This window comes from Cebidichthys violaceus, unplaced genomic scaffold (assembly GCF_023349555.1).
Source record: "Cebidichthys violaceus isolate CVI_PGR_0920_01 unplaced genomic scaffold, fCebVio1.0.p SCAF_14, whole genome shotgun sequence".
NCBI lineage: Eukaryota > Metazoa > Chordata > Actinopteri > Perciformes > Stichaeidae > Cebidichthys > Cebidichthys violaceus.
The window spans coordinates 564,774-588,507 of NW_027176307.1; the positions used below are offsets into that span (position 1 = coordinate 564,774).

Genomic DNA, 23,734 nt, shown 5'->3' on the forward strand with positions numbered 1-23,734 from the left:
CCCCCCCTCCCCTTCCCCTCTTAGGAGTATACATTTTAAAGCTATGTGCGTTATTTGCTGCTGGATACATTTCCATTGCAGAACAAATATGAATTATTAACAACAACAAAAAAAACAGTTTTGCGCAGCCCGGAAGAGGTGACTGTATCAAACAATGCATTTTGCACCTTATAATATTCATGTTTGTATTTCCAAGGGAAATGTAGTTTATGAAGCTCATGTGATATTGTTGCAGTTGAATTGCAAGGACAGAAATGGAAAAATTTACTACAGAATTTCATGTTACTCTATAGGTCATATAACCTGCACCTTGTGTTGTTTTGTTTACATTTCTTTCTGATGGCATTCAGGCCGCTCGTAATTACAATATTGTGATTCTAACACTTTTAATTATACTTAGAGTATCTGTCATATGACCACCATCACGATCTACGGTATGCATTTAGTATTTAAAGTTGAAACAGTTGTGGGTTTATTTGACGGTGCGTTTGTCTTGCTAACAGAAACCATATCTCATAACACACAGCATCCAACCTTTTGTTCCAAGTGGGGCATAATGAAAACACTTCAGTTGTTATTTTTTGATCTGCTCATGTAGTCTAGGAAAGACAGGTGCAAATGACACTTTAACAATATTCAGTTACTATAGTAAATGGTGCTGCTTTTTACTCTAAAACTGTTGTCCTTTACCCAGTCCTATGTGCACGCACACACACACACTCAAGGACTTTTTAAACAGAGATTTATTAATATGGTGCCCGTTGTCTCTCCGATGACTTGCGGTAGATTGTGACTTTAGAAAAGATCATCTTTGCAATGCTCTTGCCCTCAGTGATTCAAATGAGGAGAAGGTTTTTACGGTTTAACTTCCTTTCTAACATCCTAGCAGGTCAGTGATATTCATTTATCAGGTGGGACAGATTACAGGCTTTGACATTCCACCAACCTTAAAGTAAAATCGAATATGCCCACCCTGAGCCAAGGGCATACTGCTGGCTGAACAGACTGCACTGTACCTGTCCATATTTCATACCACAGCAACAATGTTGCCCTAACATTTGCGGTACATGCGTACATTCATCCTCATTTGCCAATCTAACCCCAGTTTATTAAAACAAATGTCGACATAGGGCCAACAGAATTATGCTGCATACAGTGTTTAATGTTTCCCATTGTGTTGTAATTAGAAGAGCACTCAGTAGGGGAGGGGCGGTGTGTAAATACATGCGTGAGGCAGTGAGTCGTACTTGTTGGGATTCCGATGTTTTTTTGTTTTTTTTCTGCTTGCGTTGAGGCTTGTATTGACCAATAGCTTTTACTTTGTGACATGTCTTCATCGGCGCTAAATCTGAAACCCTTACCTTACCAGATGGCCTTAACCAAAACACTCATGAATGTAGAGCCCCTAATAATGCAAAAAAAAAAAAAAAAAAAAGAATTCCCAGGAGATAAGCAGCTGCTGAAAATCCAACTAAATTGGACAAATTCTTATTTTTTGTTTGATTGAACTCAATTCAGTCTTTTTTTGTTAATTTGGTTGATTTTGAGATGAAATATTAAAGGGCACAAAAACACATAGTGACAACATGCCAGGTCACTGAAGGCAGTACTTCATTTCACACTGATTTCAGGTTTTCCACAGGATGCACAGATGTGTGTGCCGTTACTGAAACAAAACACGTATAATAGATTTTCTTGTTTCAATGCATGTACAAAGTTGACTCCTAGTAGGATCAATTCAATCAGGTTCCAATAATTAATACAATAAATAGATTATAAATATTACATTTACTAGTCCTTGTAGTACACAATTAAAATACAAATAAAGAATTATTTATGTAAACAATATTTCCTAATACTTTTACACAGAGTTCTATATGTAGACTGTAAGAATTAGTACCACTTTTCTGTGGAGTTTAGATTTATATGCACCAATAATTATATTTACAAGATCGGCTGTCTTGTTGTTTCAGCTTCCTCTGAAATTCACCTTCTTCTAACCAAATTCTAGTTAAGTAGTTTAATTTATATCGCTTTACTGTACATATACTGTGCCCCAGTATACACTGAAGGACTAGCAATTGGAGGGAAGAATACTTTGCCTAAAACATGATATGCATTATATAATTACAGAGACTGAGAAGATGGCAAGGGCTTACTCTTAACTTCAATGATATCACTAGTTTTCTTAAAAATACAGTATCTTCTTCCAATAAGGGGCTTTACCTCCAGCATTAAGACGCCATTCATATTGTATTTCAGAGAAGAAGGATCCAACTGAGTGTGGCTGATTCCATTTAATTACCCTCCTCAGACAGGAAGCTAAATGATTTGAAGTCATCTCAGCTTATTAAGCCTCTTCCTCTTCATTCAATCTGAAGAATAGATTGGCAATTCATCTTCGACAAATTACAGTGCTTAAATGTTTTTTGTGTTGCAGTACTTCATTTCTGCACTTACAGAGAGGGCTCACTTTTCCCATCACAATTTGATGTGCAGCGTCACATGTTACGCTGTTTCTCAAGTGACATTTTTACACTTTATAGTCAATTCAGTTTCTCTTTTCTTTTCTTTTATTCTCTTAATCTCTTCTCCAGCACATTTTTCCCAGAACGTAATACATTCTGTACTTTTTCTACAACGTAGAACTTACCTACTAACCTTCTCTTGGCCTGCTTGGTCACACTTTTGGGGAGAAGTCTTCTTTCCATACCTCTAATTAGGAGGGGGTGTATTACTTTATTATGCATTAAGAAGTAATGTCTATAATGCCCATGTCATTTTAAAAGGCAACACTATTTATGTATGTGAAAAGCTGAGCGATATATATATATATAAGTAAATATAATCCAGCTAAGCATGGTTAAGAGTAATTCAAGGCTGGCTTGGCTAAGCACTGATAAACAGTAGTGCTATCCAAAAGTGTAAGCACTGGAGTCATGAACCAGAAGTATTGAACTTAACAGATTTTGGTTGTCACTGTTCAACCCTTGGTGCCACTGCTATCTTCTATCTCCCCTGTACGTTTATAAGTATCAGCATCTTCACTGATCTTTTGGATAGAATACTGTTGGAAATATGAAAGTCCTCATTTGTTCACTGGTTCCCTTCTAAGTCTTAACCCCAGAGGAACTAACAACAGCTTCTGTAAACTCTGACAACAGTCAACGGGCTACTTTAACGGTTCTACTGCTCTTCCACCTGACTGAAAGTCATGCAAATCAAGTCTACTTCCCACAGACTGCATACTGTGATTCCATCATGTTTACTACTCGATGATCTGCTACTCATTACCATCAATCCAGGCTCTCCTTTATCTAGTTTGTGCTTGTGTTGCAAGAATTTCCTTGAGGGCTGTTTCAATCATTTTCACTTCCCAACCGTAGGCATGAGTAAAATCTATAGAGTGTTGGTTGTCGGTAATGAGGTCGGTTTAGCACATCAAAAATGACCTTTTCTGCTTGGTCAACTTGGTCTAGCGCCACCATTAAAGCCTGGCGGAAACCAAGTGGGAGAGGGTAAAGTGAAGGGGATTGACAGGAACCAGGCTCACGACCTCTCCGTCACTGGCTTAAATGACAAATGATGTCACTTTGGCTGTTTTTGCACCAATCACCTGTCGGTAAGACTGATATCAGACGCAAAGATGTCCTCAAAAGTCACAGGGACACCAGCTGCAGCGAGTGCGAGTGTACACTATTACAGTATGCGTGACGTGAAACACACATGATAACGTGTTTTTGTGGTATCAAGCAGGGCTATTCTATAATCATAGTACCATTTTCCTGTTGTTTTCTACTTTAGGATGACTCAAGATCAGTGCGGCATCTCTGACGAAACGCTAAATATTTGTTCTTTTGCGTCTGTGTTTCATATTTGACCCACCATTCTATGAGAGGCTTAGGAGTTTGGCAATTATGTACATGACAAATCCTCAGGTGCCTTACAGTTTAATTATCATATGACTCTGTGAGTGAATGTTTTGGGTTGAGATATGTGAAAGGATTTCAACACCTCTTTGAGTGCAGGTTTGTCCGTAATACCATTACAAAGGGCTGGAAACTGGGCTGGGTCGGCTGCAGAAAACAAATTTACATTTATATTTGACTAATCAAACGTCCTACTGTAATAAACTACAGCACAATACAGTCTCGAGGATACCAAGGAGGATTTGCTAACTTCTGTGTTTTGTGTTCGGATCATGCAGATGTTCTGCTCCGATTCACCACGATACGGTTACATTTTTTAAATTGGATTTATGTGTTATGACAGCATATACAGCTCCATTAAAAGCAAAGAGAATTGTAGAATATCAGTGTATTTCTGGGAGCGGATATGACATCTCAGAGTGCACATTTATTTCAGCAAATCATTTCTTTAAAAGGTCTTTATCTATTTTTCCTCCTAGCTGTGATATTGTAATCTCGGGATGTTTTTCGCCTTTTTTGGCATCTACATCTACAGAATCTGGAGACTGACAAAACTTGACCAGCCAAAAAGTGCAATAGTGTTTTCATACAATGACGGGCAGGTGATCACCTACAGCTATTTACCTCACGGTTAAGTGTTCTAGCAAACATGGTATAGTGGGAGTAGTTGTAATCTCCACAGGAACACTTTGTCATGCCTGTGTACTATGCAGTGGTACTTCTGTGGGGCGGCAGAGCTTGCAGGCCCCGGTGCAGATCACCTTTCATTTACAGAGCACTGAAAGCACGCCGTCGATCGTGCTCTACGCTACAGGAGCAAAAACGTGTGCTGCCATTGTCATCCAGTACTCAATCCTATACGTCCATGATCACTTAGTTACTTTATGCCGATTTAAAGTATCTGGTGTGAGGAAAAGGTCAGCTAACTTTCAGTAATACTCTAAAATGATTCACATGGATGTGATGAGTTGAGAGTTCTTTTGCCAGCGTCACTTTTCCTTGTTAAGACAACTGTTTTTGCTTTGTACAACACAGCTTGCAGCACCATATTTTAGACTAACATCCTTTAATAGTTGTCCGAAAGATAAACCTCAGAGAAGTTTGTAAAGGTGCTGAATCAACCAACTTCTCTCCTTGTACTTTTCCTAAATTTGCTTTATTTTTGTTTATTTATTCTGACAATCAGCACACACCAAAACTATCAAATGCACACACACACATACACACTACAACAGCATGTCATATTATATCCTCAAGATAAAAGTCCTGAGTTTCCTTTATACGCATCTTGAGGACGTCTTTACAGACTCCATTCAATTTTCACAGAAAGCTTTTCTCCTTGTTTTAGATACAGTTGCACTGCAAAGATGTCTTTCTATTGCTTGCTCTCTCTTCTCATAAATCATGTGACTTTTGATGACATGGATCAGAGTTTTGCTTGTTGTCACAAGCCAAACAGACAAATTGATGTCATGCAAGTAACACTGGGCTGTGTATCTGCTCCTCAAGCAATAAGCCTAATTTAGATATTTAGGTTGGCTTTTCCTCCTGATCCTTTGGACTCCTGATTAACCTAAATCTGAGGGCTGTTACAGTATCGTTTAGGTGGTTGTCGCTGCTTAACTGTTTGACATTTTGGGAAATATGCATATTTGCTGTCTAGGCCAGAGTTAGATCAATTGATACCACTCTCATATGTTTCCGTTAAATGTGAATCTAAAGCTAGCAGCTGGTTAGCTTAGCTTGGTATAAAGACTGGAAACAGGGAGACGACTTGTAGGGCTCTGTCCAAAAGTAACGGAATCACTCTAAAATCACCTCTAAAGCTCACTAGTTAACTTGATTTGTCTTTGTTTCTTTCATCCATATCTTTACATCTAAGCTAATGTATTGTGGTAAAACAGCCAGCCTGTGGCTGTCCAGAGGTATCAAAATCCACCTAAAAATACCTCAATAATTACCAGGTTATATATGTTTCTTCAATCCATACAAAAAAGTGTAAAAAAAAAAAGGCACATTGTGGTTTTACTGGAGTTGTATTGGTTTATTTCTTGGCTAACTAGGCACAGTGACTAGCTGTTTCCCCCGCCATGAGATGGTTAGCTTAGCTTAGCCACAAAGGCTGAAAACAGGGTAAACAGCTAGTCCGCCACAGACTCAAATCAATCTGCATACAAACCACAAGTGGTCGTCAATCAACATAGATTTTTGTAGGAAATGAACAAGTAAGATATATTGTATCTGTTAATTAGGGAGCTTTGGGGATACTGCCTATGTTGTTACCAGGCTAGCCGTTTCCAGTCTTTTAGCTGAGCTAGCTTGTCCTGGCTCTAGCTTCGTATACGTTCAATCTTTTCATCTATCTAAGAAAGCAAATAAGCGTATTTACCAAAATGTCTAAATTATTCCTTTGAATAGGTGAATGTTTTGCTTAGGTCACGTTAAATCAGAACTTTTTACGGCAATGTAGATGCTTGCATGTAACATTTTCTCATACTTAATATCTGTAAGTCTTCTTATGTTTCTTAGTTTGATTTCATGATTTATTCTTATTTTTTTTACTTGTGACCTCAGTTGTGACCTCAGTGCCCAGCTACCGAGTTAAGGGCCTGAGTCAGTGTGAATCAGTCTACATTGCCTCTGAAGGACAGTTATACTATTTTACACCACTGCTTGTCTCTGCACCAATTCTTCACGATCACAACCAGAACCGACAGGCACATGTCCACATTTGCATATTTCTTTTGGAATCGCTTGTGACTGTATAACTGGGAGGAAACATGTTTCTGAATCTGTGCTGTTCTTCTTGTTTCAGCGTTTTATGAGGGGAGAGAGAAGTCACAATTCTGTTTGCCTTTGGTGGAGAAATGTCTTGTGTCGTGGCTGTGGGTAGACATAACAGAAGGCCTCTTATGGGTTTTGCAATGTGACATGAGAAAAAATGTACAGCATAAAAGATTTGTGGTTAGCTTAAAACTATTTTGAATTGTTAGATATATCAATAATGAGGATAAATATAATACCAAATATTCAGTATTTGTACAGAAATATACATATATAAATATATAATATATGCCTAATTTAAATGGAACTATTTTCCGCTCTTGACCATGTTTTTGTTGTTTAACGTTCCTTTGTCAACATTATTTTATAAGATCTTCAGATAGCATGCAGGATAGTGAAAATGAATGTATTATTTAGTGTTTCATTGCTGTTCAGTATTACAGCATTCTACAGATCAGTTTGTGTTTGTAAGAATAATTTAAGCTGAATATTTCATTTCTAGATTTGTTTACTTATAAAAGAATTGTAAACTTTCTTTTTTTAAATTCAAGGTTCTGAAATGGTTTCAACAGTTTATATCATTTCATTATTTTTCTGCTTTATCAACGTGGCTCAGTATATTTTGCCTCTTCTAAGTACTGCTATCAACCATCTGTTGTAAATAATTATGCAAATTAAACTTTTTGAAGAAAACAGCATGGATGTGAGAGAGCGCTTTCTTCTTTCCGCTATAAGTACCGGGAGTTTGGAGAGGCTTCAGTGATGCAGCACAAGTCATGTGGGATTTTAGCTCAAAGGCAAGGTTATTTATGGGGAATAACTAAAACCCAGATAAAGTGTTCATTCTCTGGAATAACTCCCTGAGGATCAATATAATAAGAAATGGAAAGACGCTTGCTGAGCGGTAATCCAAGTGAAGTGTCTTATCACAATGTCTAGCTCTTAGTTACAACTGTGATGATTTAAATAAATCAAGTGATCTTATTAGTGAATGATAAGAAAATAACATAAACTACTGTATATTATATCCCTCTTGCCTGCTCGGTGTCCCTGCAAAGTTTCAAGGTCCTGGTACTGGCATGCGTTACTGGAACACTTAATATTAGCAACACCTGTGCTTTTCCTGCTACGACTACCAGGCTAAGCTCTCACATGTGTAAAGGCCTGGGAATTGGTGGGTTGGACTGTCACATCAGTCCAACTAGGAGCACCTGGTCCCTGAGGTTCCACCTGAGACCGAGTGCAGAAGCTCAAAACACACATTCACAGCGTCAACTGCTTTAACCCACAAACATAAACCAGAATGCCAAAATTAGATGGGATGTAGTAGTGAGTGAGGTGTGGATGTTGGAAGGTAAATAAAGGGTCAACAAAAACACAATGCATCAAGAGACCCTCTCCGAGATGTCTGAAGCGGATCCTCTTTAGCACTGGAACAGGTGTTTCCAGTCGTACTGATGAGGCAGCCCTGCCCACCAGTGACATCACAGCAGGAAGAGCGCAGCATGAATGATGTTCGATTACGATTCCATTTGGCAGTTTCAAGGCACTGGTGTTGCTTCTTGGGACTCTCCAGTGGGACTGTGTCATTCCTGCATTAACAGGTCAAAATGTCTACGGTGAAAAAGTTCTGTTAGAGCGATCTTACCATCTTACCTTCTGTTCAATTTCACAGAGGGGTCTTCAATTCTAATTCTAACGCTAATCAGCACGAGAGAAAACAGCACTCCACACAAGTTGTAATTAAACAAGTGGTCTTTATTACAGCAAAGAAGCCAAACATTACAGACAAGAATAATTATGAACCATGAATATCTATACTCAAGACTGGCCTCTCATCCAGACACCTGCTCCATTCACTACTCTTGAGGGCCATTACTTCAGATATATTACTGAGGAATTATTGGCATCTTAGCATGATTTGCTCCTCAGTTTTTCCCTTAAGTGTGTAGTTAAGAAGGTTGATTTACTGCATTCATTTTCTGTTGACACTCGCCATTCTATTCTCTCTGCATGCTATAGAGACGGCACTCCGTTTAGTCCAACTGGCAAACTGTAACAACATAGTGAGTTTTCTCTCCCTCCTTTTGGGTCGGACACAAATCTGCAGAAATAAACAGAAATTTGATGTTCCACCAAAATAATAAAGTTTTGTAATCAGAGGACACTTTTATGCTTTTTTTTTTAAACAATATCTGTTAAAATTTGAAGTTTCGCCCTACAGGAGTACAATCTCTGACTTTTTTTTTGTATCTACAACAGAACTAATGTTCTGATATTGTTTCCATCGTCTCTACTATTCATCCAACAATAGAGCCTTTTAGAGTTCTCATGATAGCCTATTTACAATAACATCCTTAACAGTAGACCCGGGCTACTCTTGTTCCAGCCAAGTGGAACCTCTGACATTTTATTTACAATAGAGTGTGTTATTTTTATTTATTTTTTTCTTAATCCGCTTGAGCACAACAGAAACACATCTGATATTTGGTAAGACCGCAAAGCCTCACAAAGAATTCATGAAGCATTCTGATTCATGAAACACATTGAGTCATGGTCCAAACGGTATTCCAACATTGATCGTCCATGAGAACGCATTCAACAAAGCCCTGGTTTGCGATCTAAGATACTGTTAAAATGCTTGTATCAACAAGGAAATTCAAATGATTAGGCACAATACATGTTTTTGTTTCACATTCCTGCGTGTTTCACTCACTAAGCCTGTTTGCATCACTGAGTCCGTGTGTATTCAGGGATAATGGTGAGCAGGATGTGATGATGAGGATAAAACAGCTTATCCCGACTAAGACATTAAGAGGGATAGGAGCTATTATCCAAAAATACTCTGTGCATGTAAACGCACTGATGTCCTACTGACCACAAACAGAGCAATGGGCTTTTACACAAATAAACCACGGTAACATCACAGAGAGTTTCAATAAGTGAAAACAAGACAATACTACTGAATTCCACCTAGATACTGAAAAACTACTTCTAATGCTTTAATATACAGCTTCAGTCAGGGGTTCTTAAACTTTTCTTCACGAAACCCAAATTAAGCCGACGCAGCCTTTTACCTCGGGACCCTTTGTGGGCTCGTTTGATCACACTGACACTCTCAACGCTCCGGAGGAAACAGACCTGCAGCCCATTTTGCGTCCCGACTCGCGGTTTAAGAAACGCTGGTGGCAGAGTAAACATGAAGAATGAAGAATGATTGTTCTTACAAGCAATGCAAGTAAACAAACAATAAATACAAACAATGTGCTTTATCCATATAGACATATTTACACAAAGTCTTTGGCTTATGAATAAACATCAGCTACAAAATAATAATAAAAAGTGTTGGCAACCAGTGCACAAAACGAACGAGGCCTGGGGTCAGTTCACTTCCAATTCCATTCAAAGCAAAAACGGAGCGGCACCGGAGCCGATTTCTTCGGACCCCAAAATCCATCCGCTCTAGGGTTTTTGAAGTGAAACATCCCATTTTTGAATTGGCTGAATTGAAAGTGCATTGGGCCCAGCCCTGAAACAAACATGATTATGCTAATGTAACATGGTTGACCAAGATCTTAAGTGTTCCAATTTTTCTTTTACAATTTAGGGTACAAAGACTTCAAAACTTCTATCCAGTCGATCAATAAATGATGCAACGAATCAGGAAACATAAACACATATCACACTTTTTTTTGAACGTATACATTTTAGTGAAAATCCTACACTAATCATTTTTCAAGTTGCCACTTCATGATATCGTAAAAAATACAAAGGAAAGCCTGATACTCCTCATGTAAACTTCCTGTTTTAGTTTCATTGTCAGTCTTGTTTCTAAGACATCTAATTCTTACATTGACATTTGTCTATGTGTTCTGTTATGTCTACTGTATGTAACCAATGCAAATGGGTTCAAAGTGGCTCTCATGTACTTAAATACATAATGTTCTGACTCGAGAAAAGAAAATGAAGATGCTTCTGATGTATGGAGTAGAAAAAGAAGCATTCACAGAGTTTGGCCAGGCTGTAACATTACGTTTCTTGTTCTTATACAAAAGTACTTGCTGCAAATATTCAAACATTACCATGAAGAGATGTCCAACACTGTCTAGTTACTCACAAATGATGAGCATGAGAGCAGGAATGCGGGGCCACTGAAAACTTGCAGTTATTCAAAAGCTGTGGTTGCAGTTGGCAAGAGGGGGAGGGAGACATCTACAGTGCACATTGGGTACTGCAGCTGAAACAGCATGAGGCATCAAATCAATGGGAGTGGGGAGGGGGGGGGTGAGAGGCTAAACATTTAAATGGGGCCCAAAACATACAGGGGCCCGCTGGCACTCATAAAAGCTGTACAATAAGCATAAAGGAGTAAGAGGAGCAACACCTCCCTCTCTGTTGCACTCCCAGCAGCTCCTTCTGTTAAAAGTCTGATTCCCTTTGTTTGGATACTTTACGACGCTGTACAAGGAGCCGATTTCCACTTGTAGGGACGCAAAATGGGTGCTACAGAACGGCCACCACAGAGGGGAGTCTGGACCAAGTGAAAGCAAAGGATCAAACACATGGGAAGTGAAAAGATCTTCCGCTCTTCTTCACCTCCTCCTCCTCCTCCTCCTCCCCGTCTCTCCTTTGTTTAGGAGGACTCGATGAACTCCAGTGACAGGTCGTAGCAGAACCGGTACTGTTCCTGGAGCAGAACACAGACAGACAAACTGACCTTAATATCTGGGTGGTCACATGTTCATAGTTTTTGGGGTCAATCTTTGACAAAAGTCTGAATAGGTTTTGATTTTCTCACCGGAGTATCCACCATGTTGGGTTTGCTGTTCCTCAAGGTCTTTACGGCGTGGAAGACGTCGACCACACTCTGTCTCTTGGCCATCTCACACACGATGCTGCTGGCACAGAAAACGCCACTACGCCCACCTCCATTCCTGTAAACACACAGAAAATAATAGAGAGATATGTGACAAAATGCACAATATGATATTTCATATGCAGTGTCGCCACCTCTCCCATTGCTCATGGCACAGATTTTTTGGCACACAGATAAGAAATCATCCTGCTCCTCATTAAAAGCTTGTGCATCATCAGACAAAGAGAAGTATCACTCTGAGTCATGAACACTTTCTTTACTCATAACCTTAGATAGTACTTGCTCGCTTCTTTTGTCATAAAAAAACGTCTCTTTTGTTCCTTACAGTAATACACAAACAAACTCTAAGAAATAAAAGAAAGCTCATGTGATTTTGTACGTTTGGCGTGAACTCACAGGCAATGCACGATGGTTCTTCCCTCTCCCTCCTCTCCCTCACGCTGCCACTGGTCCACCTGCAAGATCAGTTTGAGGAAGGAGCGTTTGGAGGCGGGGACTTCCCTGTGTCCCGCCCACCCCAGGTACTGAAACTGACGAACCATCAGGTAGCCTTCCTGTGGCTGAGAGGATCAAACAACGCATGTATTGGAATGGATTCTACTATACAGGAGACTGATGAGCTACCACACAAACACAATATGGATCTACTAACCCTGGTGAGGTTGCAGACTCTGAAGAGTCTGCTGATAACGTCGCAGTCCATTGAGCAGGACATACATTCCACCTGGACCGGACCGTAACGCAGCATGCCCTCCTCTGGCCAGTACTGAGGGCAACCCTGCTTAGAAACAGTGACAAAGTCTTTAGATGCAGTGCAAAAAAACAACAATAGACTTTGTCAAAAACAGAGAGAAACAGCAAGAAATAGCAGTGCAAAATCCAATATTGTAAGCAAACTATTATTTTCCTATACGTTATTTGATTTATGATATTTGAGGCCTTGGAGAGCAAAGGACCATTTTCTTCCCTTGTAGTAAAAGTCTGTTAATATATGCTGACCTCTGTGATGTTGACTTTTGAGACATTTTAAGCCAATATTAGCATTTTAATACAAATTTGCAATAACTGCAAGACAGGATTATCTTCTCCAGTATTGTAAAGGTTTCTCTCTGGTCAGACTGGAGTTTAATTAGATTTTTATTTGATACAGCTGACCGCAGTAATTGTTCCAGAGCGGTCGGCAAGAGCTTTTACTTTAATGTGAAATATTAAAACGTAAAATAAATGATACATTTTGCCATATTAATAGGTGATACCTGTATTCGTATACATGTTTGCTCTGTGGATCTCCCGTTGATTATTCTTGGTTCTGATTGTTGGATCTATCAGATATCATTGTTTGTTTTCCTGCTCATAATATCATGTAGGTGGTATTTTAGTTAATTGAGGCCGTGTATACGAATATTTATAGAAGTATGTTTACAGTAGGATAAAGAGTTATACTATATTGTTGTTATTAAGAGTTATAGCTCCAAAATAAAATATCATCCTCACAGAAAGAAAAACAGTGACGGATATTTCACATTATGAAATGTTTTAGTCATGATACTGAGCCAACACTATAGTGAATTACCTGAGCCAGGTCAATCTCATTCAGCATCACTAAACTGGTACATCCGTAGTCGTAAACCAGACGCCAGAAGTCTTTGACAGTGTTAGGCAAAGGATGCTGGGTAACGATGAATGCAGCTGGCTGTCTGTAGCTCTGCAGGAAACAGACAACAAACAGTGGTGTCATTTCACAGTATGAAGCAAAAAGGTATGCTTTTCATACACATCCTGCTTTGTTTACATCTTTCTCTCTCTCTCTCTCTCTCATTCATACTGAACACACACATCAAAGCACAAACAGCGGAGCAGAGTTGGACAATTCGTGGGACAGCAAGCAACACGGGTGATGTTTGGTCACATGATCATGCAGTGGGCCTATCCAATGAGAAGGTGAGGAGCATGCTTTACATTTACAAATACACTGTGATGTACCGTACGTCTACATCTAATGGGGTCAGTTTACTTCATGTTCAGTTAAAAATGTCTCACAAAATAAAATCAACCGACATAACAAACTGACTGAACTGAAAGTGAACTGAGCCCGACTCATCCTGAATGACAATGTGCAGCCAAATGTGAGACATGGGAGTGGATGACTGAGGTGACGTGAGGGGTTGGGGTCGGGGTCAGGTTTAGGATTGAGGGTGTAAATGGCTTTGCTAAACATGAACCTGGTGGCAGAATGACACTGAAGCCATGAAACAAATCCAGTATTGGAGATTTGAAGTAAAATCCCATTACCTGGAACTCCTCTGAGAGCTTGGTTAGAGAGAGGCCAAAGGTAAGTGACTTAACTTTAAATATAAACTTTAGAAAATTGGAAAGTTTTACAGCAATTACAGTATTTTTGTCCTCCAACAGTTTTGTTGGAGAGAAGCCAGGTTTCTTTCCACACCATGCATATATTACACTTTGTTTCAACCATTACCGTACTGTATCTACAGCCCACCCCTTACTGTCTTTCCCTCTGCCTGTTGTATAATGTCTATGAAAACAGACCTGCTAATCAACATTAAATTGTAAGTCAGACAATGACCAGATATTGCCATCTTACCTTAAATTTCAACCTACTTAAAGACTTTGTTGTTCAAGTCATGGTACATGGGCAACATGTTGTCAACTGTTGCCCATGTAAACAATGTCCTGCAACAACGAGGCTGTTACTGATCGGGTGGTGGCCAGAGAAGCTAGTGGTCTTTTCAGAACCTGGATTTGTCTCTAGCCTTCTGCTGCTAAAACCACAAACACAGCATCACACAAACAGGGAGGGGAGTCTGTGTGTGTTGTCTGTATAAGCATATATGCATCAATATCTGCATGTGTTTCTCTTTATCATTATTTGTGTATAGCTTCTTAAACAGCGTGTATCATTTTCAACAACTATTTGATTGTAGTTTGGGACGATATCATACACAGTTTTTTAAATATTTTTTCACATTGCATGCATTTAAATTGTGTTCAAGGAACACATCTGTCTAAAAGGCTATTTCCACACGGTGTGAAATGTCCCAAACCACTCTCGCTTGACGTGTTGAAAATAACACAACCTTAATGTATGTGCGTGTGAGTGTGGTATACACTTACATCCATCAGAGCAGCATTAATGTAGTTGCTGCTTTCTCCGTCTATCGTAATAAGGAAGGGGAGGCATCTATCAGGAGGAAGGCCGTCCATAAAGCGGTTCTTGTCTTGGTTTCTAGGCAACAATGCGATGCTGCAGTCTTCAGGCTGAGGCTGAGGAGTCACCGAGTTTAACGTCTGAACAAAGAGAGACAGATATAAAACATGAAAGTCAGTGCATAAGCAGAGTTATTTGATTAATTCTCGTTTTTGGAACAAGCTTTGACCACTTGGTATTTTGTGTTTTTTGGATGCTGTGTCTGACATTTTCCTAGCTTCCTCTTGGATGCGTGCTTACAATCTGGTGCCTGGTTGTTATGTATTAACAGAGAATGACTCACGCAACATTACATTTCCGCTGCGCAATTACCCTTACAAGCTACAGCGCACTCCCTCCATACGGGACCAATTTCAAAAATCGTTGTCCCAATTATTCAGTCGGACACAAAAACATGGGGAAATAGGTATTTTCCAGGTTCAAAATATGAAAGTTATTCTTTACGTTCAGCTGCACAGCTTTATTGTAAATGTAAAAAAAATGCATTGATACAGTTGTTTTGAATTGTTTTTGACTGTTGCATCTGAGTTGGACAAAGGTTGATAATCTGAGTGGCTTCAGATTCAAAATGTGTCAAAATAACACTGCTAAGATGCTGCAGGACCATTCAGAAGACAGGAGTGTTACTTTTAGGGTGGAGGACAGATTATATTTAGGGTTACCTGGAACTCATCCTTCAGATGGGACGAGTTGGTCTGCGAGTCGATGCGGATCAGCTCATAAAAAGCAGCTTTGAACTCGCAGACTGGTATGGCTGTTTCTCCACATAGACACGCCTCCAGAATGGCATCGTGGATGAATATATACTGCTCCTGAAGACATCAAATTCAAGACATGGATGTTATTGAATACAAACACACCTTTCACTCCTAGATAAAAAACATTGGCAAACAATTAGACACACAGAACGTGTCACATGGGGAAGACAAGCAGCTGTGATGCCGAATGAAAGTGAGCATGCTGACACTCTGAGTGGGTGACGACTGATGGGACATGGAGGCATGAACGAGATGACATGATGACTGTCGAGTCACTCAGTCCACACAGGAAGTTGAATGTGAACTGAGTGAATTGAATGCTGCTTTAGTGAATGGCTGTGAGTTTCTATGTTATGATGGATGACATAAACTGTCGTTACACTGCTACAGACTGAAATTCTGTACATTTTGCAATGTTCACTGATGGTGTAAAAAATATCATAATGATTTCATGAAAGAAGTAATCATTTTTGCCTCGTTGTCTCCATAGAAACGACGTGTAGGAAATGAAGAAGAGCAGCTGAGTTGGGGTGTTTAAAGGGTTCACTTCTGCATATTTAAGAGTTTACTGGGGATCACATCCGCTCCGGTAAAACATTATGGGATGGAGACGCTTCGTTGACATGCACTGCTGCCTGTCACAGTGTAATTCTCCATCCTACCACTGGATTGTGCCAAATAAGATAATTACAAATCCTTAAAAAAGGGCTTTAAATAAATAAAAAGATGAATTTAACCTCTGTCCAGGTCACGATAATATTTATGACGCTAAATATATATATTACATTAAATCATATGTTTTCTGTGTTTGTGTAATGACGTGAACGGGTGGCAGATAGATGTCGTCACTTCAGCCTGCAAACATGCCGATGGCTGAGTCTTACGCTTTTATTTTCTAAGATGTGGATGCAGATGGAGGATGGGTAATGCAGTCACCTCAGTCTGTACCATGTTGATCCTCCTAGAGCGAAGAGCCTTCACACAGTTGTAGATGTCGACCACACCTTCTCTCTCCGCCATGTCCAACATGATGTCAATTACTATGAAGCAGCCTGTCCGCCCTGCTCCAGCACTGTAGAGAGAAACACAAACAGAGAAGTCATTCTTCAAGGCGATAATTGAGAGAGAAAAGCTGATTTATTTATGACTATGGTATGTATATTTAAGATATAAGGGTGTATGTTAATCATGTGTGGTGGAGTGTGTACAAGTCTTTATGTATTTCTATACCTGCAGTGGACCACAATTGGACCAGCAGAGGGTGGATTTGAGATTTTGACTCTGCGGATGAAGGAAAGTAGTCCCGTGGCGTGGTATGGAACTCCGTGATCAGGCCAGCCTGTGAAGTGGAACTGCTTGACTTCCCGCACCTCGTTGAAACCACGCTGAGACAGAGACAAGAGACATCTTTAGATTACATTTAATGGACCCTGTCACACAGAAGAGATAAACACATCCTCAACTAGACAAGTTCCACATCTTTTAGGTACAAGCATGGAAGTATTTAACGATAATGCTAATTATGCTGAACTCAAAATGAAAAACAAAACGACGCAGAGACATTATGCAAAATGTAAGCTACACATATTTTGCTCACCCTCTCCAGTGTAAATGTGCGGACCACATATTCAGCAAGAGGTTCAACCTCCACAAACGTCACCTTGAAGTCTCCGTACACCTCTGCATCATCTGGCCAATACTTATAGCACTTAACCTGTCAAAAATAGCATTTCACATTTGATCAAATACACTATAGTGATTATAATAGAAAGACCTGGGTCAAGTGGCATATATAGCATCTTACGTAATACAAAACATACAATATAATTCCCTAAATATTGCAGATTTTTTTTTTTATTAAATTATTACCAATTAATATTACATCAATACTATCAAAAATACTTCAAAAGAATATCTTTCAGTATCTTTCTGGTGTATGTGCTAACGCTACTTCAAAATGTTACATGATTCTGATTCATGCAATTGTCAAAAGGGCCTGAATAACCTTTGCGAGGCAAAATGCATGTTAAAAAAAACATATTTAATAACTATGGGCGCCAGGAATACTGTCTTGCACAGTTTCACTGCAGGAAAAGAGGAACTTACCCTTCCAACCTCCACCAGATTGGTTACCATGACGATGCAGGCTGACTGTTCCTGCCACACCATCCTCCAGAAGTCATACACGGTCTCATGAACGGGACCTTCACACAGACACAGAGACACATGGTCAGCACTTTTTTGTATGGCTACTATGTGTGAAGAAAAGTGAAGTTATGAAGAATTGTTTTCAGTGTCTTACCCTGAGTAGCAATGTAGTGACTTGGTCTCTGGTAGCCCTGAAAACAAAACACCATAACACAACAACTTAATATCCAAGTCCCCAAAGTAAAATGTAAAAAACAAAAATAAATCTATTATCACAGTTTATGACTGTCCAAACTAATCTGGAAGCTTGTTCTCACCCGTGGAGATTATGGAGCTGAAGTTAAGATAATGAATGCAGTTGTCATCTTTGGGATACATGTACACTGTGTATTCTAATTCTTGAGGTATGTGGAAGAACTTTTAGTCTCGGTACTTATTATGCTCAAAGTGAGGCCCTGCCAAAATCTACAAACAAACTGTCAGGTGCAAACAGCTTTGACACCCACTGATTGGGATTTCCTGATGGCAATAACACAGATAGGTACTACGCATAAGTACAATTAACGGCACATAGTGGGATGTAAGCAAGATTGGTGGGAGGGCAAGACGGTGTGAAATCTTTCATGCAGCAGAGGCCCCAGCAACTCAACATGTGCGGACAACGGGAGCCGATGCACGTAACGACGAGTGCAAGAACGGATGTCTACTGTAACGGTTGAGGGGGCGTGAATGAAAGAATCCACAGTGATACTTACATCCCTGTACAGCCAAATCTACAGCCCAAGCCACAGGCAGAAAGAACAAGTGGAAGAAAGAAAGATAGAAAGAAAGAAAGCACAACAATGTCAGTGAGTGTCAATCAGAAAAAGAAAAGTTGCACTAATATAATGGAAGTTTGAACAAGACATGCAAGAAAAAAAAAAACATGGTCTATAATTGTGAATTAGACTGAATAGAAAGGACACTTCCTGATGCCATTTGAGCTCCTTACAGCAAAAAGCAGCCCAGAGCAAGCTGGCTGTTTACAATCTCATTTTTGAGTACAATCCAAATTACATGACGGCCATAACCGTAGCTGCACCGACGAAGATAAGCTGGATACACCAGGAAGTGTCCACTCTATTCATCCTAGTTCTAGTTTAATGTAGGTGGTAGCGTGCATGTGATAGTTTCAATGGAAAGGAATGATATTATAGAAGAGCATGCCATAAGCAGTATTAGCATTTTTAAAAAAAAGTACAAATGTGAGAGACTAACATGCAGATGTTGTAAAGGTGACAGCAGAGTGGAGAGGTGGAGATGGAAACGGATACATGGGTGGATATGTGTTTGGATGGAGTTATGTAGTGATAGGTGAAAGGACGGAGAAACGATAGATAAAATGGATAAAAAAAAGGATGGATGGACCTGAAGTGTAAAAACTCCTCTTTTCAGTTTCTCTCGTTCGAAGAACAGACACTACATGAAGAAGAAAAAGCTAAGGCTCTGTAGAGGCTTTACGTTGATGTTCTTTCATTTTCATGCTATACTGTCATCAGTGGATGAACCAGTAAAAAGATAAATGGACTGAAGGCTGAATGCAGTGACTTAAAGAAGATACTCTTATCCCCTTCTTGTGGAGAGTAAGATGAGAAGATTGATACCACTCTCATGTCTATACTTCGATAAATATGAAGCGAGCAACAGCAGCTGTTGAGCTTAGATTAGATTAGTTCACCTTAGAGTAAAAACTGTAAACAGGTGGAAGCAGCTCGGCTAGCTCTAACACATGGCGTTATGTACTTGACTATTTCTTAGCTAATGGCTTCCTGAGAGTCACACTTTGTGTCAACTCTCGTTGTGTAGCTGTTAACGTTAAATGGTTGTCTCTCTGTCAAAACGAGTCCAGCTAAATCCAAATCACGACTAAAATCTACAGTTTTATCCGATGTAACTCATAGAGACTAAACTGTAATTTAAATTAGCTGCATCAGGATACTATGATACATTTAGAATGCACATGCATGGAGAGACAGGCGACGGAACGGACATCTGGGAAAGACACATGTACTGCATGTATGATGTGTTTTCGGGGTGGCTGGATGCGTAAAAATGGCACGATGGATGACTAGTAGACGCAATAAAGGTATAGAGGCCTGACATACGAGCGAGGGAGTGTGGTTTCGTTGGTTTCGTTGGGAGCCAATAGTAGCATTCGATGCGTTTCCACTTACATCGATGTAGTTGGCGTTGATGTAGTCGGAGGAGGGGTCGTCTTCTATGGGCTGGAGAATAACCCTTGAATGGTCATCTAAAGAGAGACACAAGAGAACAGGGTTGGAGAGAGCAATCACAAAGAGACCAAAACAGAGAGACAGTGAGATAAAGAGGAAAGCATATAGAAATATAATATTTCTTTCAGGACATATGGCTATTTTATGTCAAAAGGCACATGTGGAGTAAGTATTTGTTCTCTCCTACGCCCCTCCTTTCCCTTTTCTTCCTTTTGTAAAGCACATTGCAACTTCTGTTGTGAACATACATGAATAAAGCTTGCTTACATGCTATAATGTTCCCATAGCGGTTCTTGGTGCGGTTCTGCTCCTTCTTGGCCACGTCCCAGGAGGCCGACTGGCCCTCGAAGAAGCTCTGTATCACCAACAACAGACAAAAATATACAAAAGGAAATTACACGTCATGGATCCAAACAAATCACTCCTGCTGGAGGACTCTGAGCAGAAAGAAGTACTTGAGTGACTATTCCACGGGTACACGAATGGTGACATAATGCTTATTAGATACATAAAAAGAGGAAATAAGACATGGTTTGCAGCACTTTGACTGTTTCGTCGATAAGGATGACAATACTCTCAAATAAAGAGTAATAACTCAACCGTAATAGTCATTTTATCATTTTAATGTAAAGCCAAAACATGAAATGAAGCATCATTGACTTTCTTTATAAGCTTTGTGTTTTTCTCTACTTTAAAAATGTGTGTACATTTCAGATTCAGACACCGTAATCTATGAACTGTCTCGTCCTCTGATATAGAATCTGAAATATCTGGGTTATACTTAAGGTACTAACAGTACTTCTAAAAACAACACTAACATGACTGCTTCTACTTGCAATACATTAACAGTTTTTGCCACTTCAACCAGTCGGGCGACCGTTATTGCTACTAGTACTGCTAATAAAAGTACTGTTTATTATAATCTTACTTCATACTCCTCCTTAAAGCCGTAGCTGTCAGATGTTTTCATGAGGTTGATGTGCTGCAGGAGGTCGGCCACTCTGATGGCGGGGTGGAGCTGTCCCGTCTGATAAGGAGATTCGGTTCCTTCACAGTGATACCGAGGAACATCCAGGAGCCGGCTGTTCTCCGCTCCAGAGGCACTGTGGTTCTCATCTACAACGAGACGGGGAAATTACCGGTCACTTAAATTGAAAAACCTACCAAAATTTGAGTTGCATCTATCAGTGCTTTCGCTGTTTTATACTGTCTAGTGTACAAAACACGTGTAAAACAGATCCAATGTTTTTAATCAGGTCTGTGGGATGAATCATGCAGTAAAAAGCTGAGTTAAGGTAGGTTAAGGTTAAGGTAGGTTGGATAAAGTCATGTACATTCACTGATATTGAACACATTACTTTTATCTATATAAAAGCAACAAAACAATGACTTTTACATCTTTCCAAAACTAGAAATGAAAATGCTGCATTTTCCACGAACCAAATCCAAAAGTCACTTTTCTCTTTCTAAACTCACCTGTGATTGGAACTACATGTTAAAGCAGCAGAAAAAGAGAAGAGCAAAAGGTTCAGTCAGACGGCTGAATGGAAGGATTTGTTGGTTAGTATTTGTTAGTAGAATCTAAACATGAAGTAACATGGACCCCAAAGGTCCATATATGATGGATGATGAAAAACATTGATGATCTCACAAAACAATGGAGCGTGTCCAACAAACACGAGTTGAATTAACACCTTTAGCAACATGAAAGACACTGAGAAGCAGGACACAACGACTTAAAATGAGCTGTTACGTCTACTGCAACGTCCTATTTACAACTGTGGCTTCATTCATATTTCACTATGCTGTCACAAGCTCTCTGCACCTTCCATACCCTTCATAATTGTAAAAGTAGGTGGTTTTATTCAATATTAACAAATTTCACCACGTTAACACGTTTTTAGCATCTGTTGTATTAGTAATGAAACACTACATTTAAACCACAGACAGAGTGTGGAAACGTCGCAGGTTTAACTATCGCTTGTGAGTACGGCATGATATAATTAACTTTGCATTTTGGAAGCTCGTAAGTTGAAACAGCAGTATAGAGGCAGGTAATTATGGGGTCAAATCGTAGCAGAACTTCCAGGTGAGTGGGGGATAACGTGAGTTGACAGTAGTACGCACAGACGGACAGCTTGTATAATGGAGTAGCTCCGGGGGGTTGCAGAACAACCGAGTGATTTCATCTCCACCACTGTTTATTAACTGACACTGTTTATTTCATCCAGCTGACGCTTGTATGTGCTCTGAGGACATGTTAGCTCATTACTGATTGTTAAAGGTTTGCTAAGCCCTCGTCAGGCCAATTAACAGGAAACTTGACCCGACACTGCCTGTTAATTTGCTACTTCTTCCCAGTCTGTGATGTGATTGGCCAAGACAGATAATAACCGCAGCCTTCACTCTAAATCAAAGGCTATGGATCAGTTAGTTAACACAGTTTGGTGGCAGCGTGGATTGTGGAGCCCTTGAGGGTTTGTTAGAACTCCGCATCATGCTGCAGTGTCAAAACTAGACTAAACTAAAGATAAACACATTGCAGTGCAACACTGGAGCTGGAGGAGCATCCAACTTGGCAAAAACTAGAGCTTTCACACTTCAGCCTAGGGAATAGCACAGATGGTAGATACTCAAGCAGACTTTGAGATCCAGTTTATAGAAAAAGCTCTGCCAAGCACACGGGCCTGTAGGCACTAAGTTATTCACTGTCACTTGATGTCACAGATTTAATCTGCGGTCGTTTTGCAGTGGCAATGTGACAAATTGTCTTCCTCCTTTTAAGCATCAGTTTCTGTCGTTTTTTGGGACAGGAGATGGCACGCCTTAAAACAACTCCAAACTGTGGAAATAATGAGGTCTCTGAGGGAGAATGATGGTAATTACTGTGAATATCAATAACTCTCAGTAGGAAACAGAAACCATGGCTTGGATTGGGAGTGATTGAACCTGGGGAAAACACAGTACGACAGATGAAGTGCTTGGCTGTTGGAGTTTTTAGTACCGGCAATGTTTTACACCGAGTGTTGGCACTAGGTGGCAACAAAAAGATAAAGGATGAACACACAGTTTTGCCATCCGCATGTATTCTAATCCATTACAAATCATTCGATTGCCTTTGAACCAAATCCAAACGTCTATTTTGTATTTTTGTTTCTGTTTAATTTCAGTTCACTACCCGTATGTATGCATGTCTGTGTCCCTATCTGTGGTAATACTAGAGATCTGTGTTAGCGCTTCTTAAATGTGGATAAGAGACAGAATCGTGGTACTGAAACTTCAGTCGAGCCAAACTATTCACCCACAAAAACCTACTTGACAGAGATCACAGTACATAACACAGGATGCAGGATGTAATGGAGGCTTTGACATCGTCTGAGGACACTAAATTGGGACCTATGTAGTGATGCACAAAGACGGGGCTACAAGGCTTTAAGATGAGGATGGGTGATCACTAAAGGGAGCTGGTGGTAAATGGGACATATCCATCCATGCCAGGAGTCTCACCTAGCACAGCTGTTGGAACCAGGGGATCGTTGGGCACTGTGGGAGGAAACACGGTGAGGAAATGTCCTGAATTTCAGCGTGACTCAAACGTACATGAGGACCTTAAAGTGAGCAGCAAAATTAAAACTGATATGGTAGAATCGTTTCTTTAGTTGTTTCAACAGATGCGCTTATGAGGCGATTATGACACTGATTGGAAACTATAAATCATCATCGATTAATCGTTTCAG

At 39.9% G+C, this 23,734-nt stretch overlaps 1 protein-coding gene and 1 long non-coding RNA gene across 27 annotated transcripts in view; one reads left to right on the plus strand and one right to left on the minus strand.

Moving 5' to 3' along the window:
* LOC137870905 (uncharacterized) lies at nucleotides 1–7,409 on the plus strand. Its single transcript, XR_011102761.1, has 2 exons — nucleotides 1–5,992; nucleotides 6,075–7,409. It is a non-coding gene; the product is annotated as an uncharacterized lncRNA (long non-coding RNA).
* Nucleotides 7,410–8,450: 1,041 nt separating this feature from the next.
* Nucleotides 8,451–23,734, minus strand: part of ptprk (protein tyrosine phosphatase receptor type K) — a 100,199-nt gene continuing 84,915 nt past the window's right edge. For 3 of the 26 annotated variants that reach the window (XM_068708382.1, XM_068708377.1, XM_068708375.1), the window contains 17 exons: nucleotides 20,926–21,113; nucleotides 20,265–20,364; nucleotides 19,869–20,014; nucleotides 18,480–18,497; nucleotides 17,879–17,915; nucleotides 17,683–17,780; nucleotides 17,174–17,290; nucleotides 16,807–16,961; nucleotides 16,513–16,648; nucleotides 15,481–15,630; nucleotides 14,725–14,898; nucleotides 13,882–13,899; nucleotides 13,163–13,294; nucleotides 12,242–12,370; nucleotides 11,986–12,149; nucleotides 11,512–11,647; nucleotides 8,451–11,400 (listed from right to left, as the gene is read on the minus strand). In XM_068708382.1, the coding sequence (XP_068564483.1) occupies nucleotides 11,347–11,400; nucleotides 11,512–11,647; nucleotides 11,986–12,149; nucleotides 12,242–12,370; nucleotides 13,163–13,294; nucleotides 13,882–13,899; nucleotides 14,725–14,898; nucleotides 15,481–15,630; nucleotides 16,513–16,648; nucleotides 16,807–16,961; nucleotides 17,174–17,290; nucleotides 17,683–17,780; nucleotides 17,879–17,915; nucleotides 18,480–18,497; nucleotides 19,869–20,014; nucleotides 20,265–20,364; nucleotides 20,926–21,113 (1,952 nt within the window). In that variant the 3' untranslated portion in view covers nucleotides 8,451–11,346. Of the gene's footprint in view, nucleotides 11,401–11,511; nucleotides 11,648–11,985; nucleotides 12,150–12,241; nucleotides 12,371–13,162; nucleotides 13,295–13,881; nucleotides 13,900–14,724; nucleotides 14,899–15,480; nucleotides 15,631–16,512; nucleotides 16,649–16,806; nucleotides 16,962–17,173; nucleotides 17,291–17,682; nucleotides 17,781–17,878; nucleotides 17,916–18,479; nucleotides 18,498–19,868; nucleotides 20,015–20,264; nucleotides 20,365–20,925; nucleotides 21,114–21,473; nucleotides 21,486–23,504; nucleotides 23,541–23,734 lie in introns of all 26 variants that reach the window. The other 23 variants (XM_068708374.1, XM_068708366.1, XM_068708388.1 and 20 more) reach the window with 20 other exon arrangements.